General features: G+C 36.0%; 1 protein-coding gene across 1 annotated transcript in view; it reads right to left on the minus strand.

Annotated features, from left to right (window-relative positions):
• Positions 1-3,470, minus strand: part of TP53BP1 (tumor protein p53 binding protein 1) — a 71,148-nt gene that overhangs the window by 26,625 nt on the left and 41,053 nt on the right. The window contains exon 16 of the mRNA XM_012649433.1: positions 603-695. Coding sequence (XP_012504887.1) covers positions 603-695 — 93 coding nt within the window. The remainder of the gene's footprint in view (positions 1-602; positions 696-3,470) is intronic.

Consider the following 3,470-nt stretch of genomic DNA (forward strand, 5'->3'; position numbering starts at 1 on the left):
CAGGAGTTTGAGGTTGCTGTGAGCTAGGCTGACGCCACGGCACTCTAGCCCAGGCAACACCGTGAGACTCTGTCTCAAAAAAAAAAAAAAAAAAAAGTAAGCTCAAGCTCACAAAACAGCAGTATGTCTTAGTCTGTTTTTTGCTGTTATAACAGAATACCACACAGACTGGGCAATTTATAAAGAAAAGAGAGAGAGTTACAGTATTTGGCTCACGGTTCTGGAGGCTGGGATGTTCAAGGACATGGCACCAGTATCTGCTCAGCCATCTAGTGAGGGCCTTCTTATTACATCGTAACATGCTGGAAGGTATCACATGGCAAGAGCACATGCAAGAGGGTAGAAAGGGGGCCAAACTCTCCCCTTTTATAACTAACACACTCTCACTATATCAGCCTTAATCCATTCTTGAGGGCAGTGCCCCATGACCTAATTCTCTCTCTAAGACCCCACCTTCCAACACTGTTGCATGAGGGATTAAGTTTCCAACACATGAACTTTGGCAGCCACATCCAAACTACAGCACAGTGTGTATTAGATTTTGGTACCAACCATTTTATGAATCACTGTAGTCCCGAAGATACTACGAAAATAATGCTTACCTGATGGGTGCGGAGGGGGGATCCTCACTTCGAGCCTTATCCTCTTGCTGGGCTTCACAGACGCAGCTCAACAGAGACATGGTCTTCTGAGGACTAAGATAATATATTAAAGCAAGATACTGTGCTAGTTTTGAAAGGAAAAGTACCTCTGTAGATTATCCTTTTAGGCATAGAGGGAATAAAATTCTTTCTCTGCATCCTAAACTCTAAACCACCTTACACCAAAATGTAAATTCTTCATACTTGTTTCAAATTGGCATAATTTAAATTTTTCAAGGAAGATTCACTGGAAATAACATAGATAGTGGACTATACTTAATACCATAAAGATGTAATTAGCAAAATCCAGAATGTAGAAAATCATACAACAATCTAGTTCCTTCAACAAATAATCTGCAAAATGGAAAAAAAGAGGGGCACTCTAAATTTAAAAAGACTTAAGAGACTTATCAATCAAATGCAACATGTAGACCTTATTTAGATCTTGATTCAAACAAACTGAAAAAAACATTTATGAGGCAATCAGAGAAATCTAAACACTGAATATTTGATGACATCAAGGAACCATTGTTAATTTTCTAAAGTATAATAATAGTAATATGGTTAATTAAAATAAGAATCCTTCTTTTAGAGATATTAGGTCATTAAATATGAAATGTCTGATTTTGAATCAAAAGTTAAGTTTATTACACCTCAAGCAAGAACCAGTAAAATTAATCGAAGTATGTATCTATACTATTGACACAGTTTTGTCATCTTAATGGTAGCTTGTTTATGCCAGCAAAGGAAAAAGCCTGGAGAGCGAGTAGGAATGAAATCACGAAAGGTGTTTCTCACAGCTTGTTGAGAACGGAATATTTTCTCTTGTAGTAAGTGATCCAAAGCCTGGAAGAAGTGGTAGTCAGTTGGTGTAAGGTCTGGTGAATATGATAGATGACAGAGAGTTTCTGAGTCCAGTCTCTGTAGTATGAGCAGCATTCAGGTGACATGTGGTTGAGCATTGTCTTGTAAGAGGATTGGCCTGTCTCTAATGATCAATCTCAGCTGTTTAACTGCAAGTATCCTCTTCATTTCATCCACTTAGTTGTAGTAGACATCTGCTGTAATCAATTGACTAGGTTTTATGAAGCTGTAGTGTATAATATCACTACTGGACCACCAAAGAGACACCATTAGCTTTTTTTGATATTTGGTTTTTGACTATGTTTCGGCACTTCAACCATTGTGCTGAATGCTTGCAGTTGTTAAAAAGAATCCATTTTTCATCACACATAACAATACAATGTAGAAATGGTTTGCCTTTATGTCATGACAGCAAAGAAAGGCAAGCTTCGAGACAATTTTTCTTTTGATTTTTTTAATTTATGTAGTACCTATTTATCCAGCTTCTTTACCTTGTCAATTTGTTTTAAATGGTCTAATACTGTTGGAAAAATAACATCAAACCTTGTTAATTTATGCATAGGTTGAGATGAATTCACTTCCACTACAGTTTTCAGTTTATCATCCTCCACCTTGGTCCAAGGTCGTCCGCATGGCTAATTTTTAAGATTAAAATTACCAGAACAGAACTTTTTAAACCATCAACGTACTGTGTATTCATTAGCCACATCCTTTCCAAACACTTTGTTGATATTTTGAGCTGTCTGTGTTGTACTTGTTCCACAACAGAACTCATATTTGAAAATAATATGAATTTTTGATATACCTATGGTTGTATAAAAATTGTTCTAAAAAATATGAAAGATAATCACAAGTCAAAACCTGCATTTGAAAGAATGAGGATGTACCTTCACAATAAAAATAAAACAAGAAGCCTCAAAGTGAAATGTCATAGATATTAACTACCAAACTTAGTACTTAAGGAAATGGGACATTTCATACTTAATAACCTAATAGCATTGAAATATTTACAGATAAAATGATATAATGCTGGAATTGTTTTCAGGATAATTTAGTGGGGAGGGGGGTGCTGGAAGTATCTATAAATGAATCAATACTGGCCAGGAGAAGATAATGTTTTAAATTGGGTGATGAATACATGGTGGTTCACTATACTGCTCTCTCTGCTTTCACATAGGCTTGAAACCTTCCATAGTAAAATGAAAGATGACAGCAAGTAATCTGAACAGAGTCCAGTTACAAGCAACACTTAAAAGCTTCACCTAAATGCAGAGGAAGCAATGACCATTTATAATATTCTAACACAGCTTACTTTTAATGATTTCTCATGGTGACGCCAATGTTAAAATAGTCAAAATTTTAAAAATCTGTCTCTAGTTTAGGACTGTTATAAAAAATAATAAAAATTTTTTTAAAAGTTTTAAATCTAGATTCTTATATACAAAATTTGCTTCATGACAATACCAATGAATTTCATCCCATTCTCTGATCCAACACTAATCCAATTCTCTGCTTCAGTTTTTTCCTTATTTTTTCTCCTTACATTCCATCCTAAGGGCTCAGGAAGCTTCAGTACCATATTCGTTCCCTTTTAATGTACACATATACCAACTAATAAGAACGTTGCTGGCATACAATTCTATTATAGGCAAAGAGTCAGATACAAACTCCACCCTCTTCTCCTTGTAAGACTACATATATTAAAGGTTTTCAACTCAAAGACTCTGAGGTACTTATCTTTCAGACTAAATATGCAAGAACCCAGAGAGTCACTAATCTCTCTAAGACATAGCTAAGAACAGATCAAAAGATTTTTGAAAGGCATCAGAAACTCATAACTGAGGGGTCAAATTTAGTCCACAGGCCTGTTTTATTTTTAAAAATCCAGACTTCTAAGGCTGGGCGCAGTGGCTCATGCCTGTAATCCTAGCACTCTGGGAGGCCAAGGCGGGCGGATCGTTCTGA

The sequence above is a fragment of the Propithecus coquereli genome, unplaced genomic scaffold (assembly GCF_000956105.1).
Source record: "Propithecus coquereli isolate 6110/MARCELLA unplaced genomic scaffold, Pcoq_1.0 Scaffold3, whole genome shotgun sequence".
Lineage (NCBI taxonomy): Eukaryota > Metazoa > Chordata > Mammalia > Primates > Indriidae > Propithecus > Propithecus coquereli.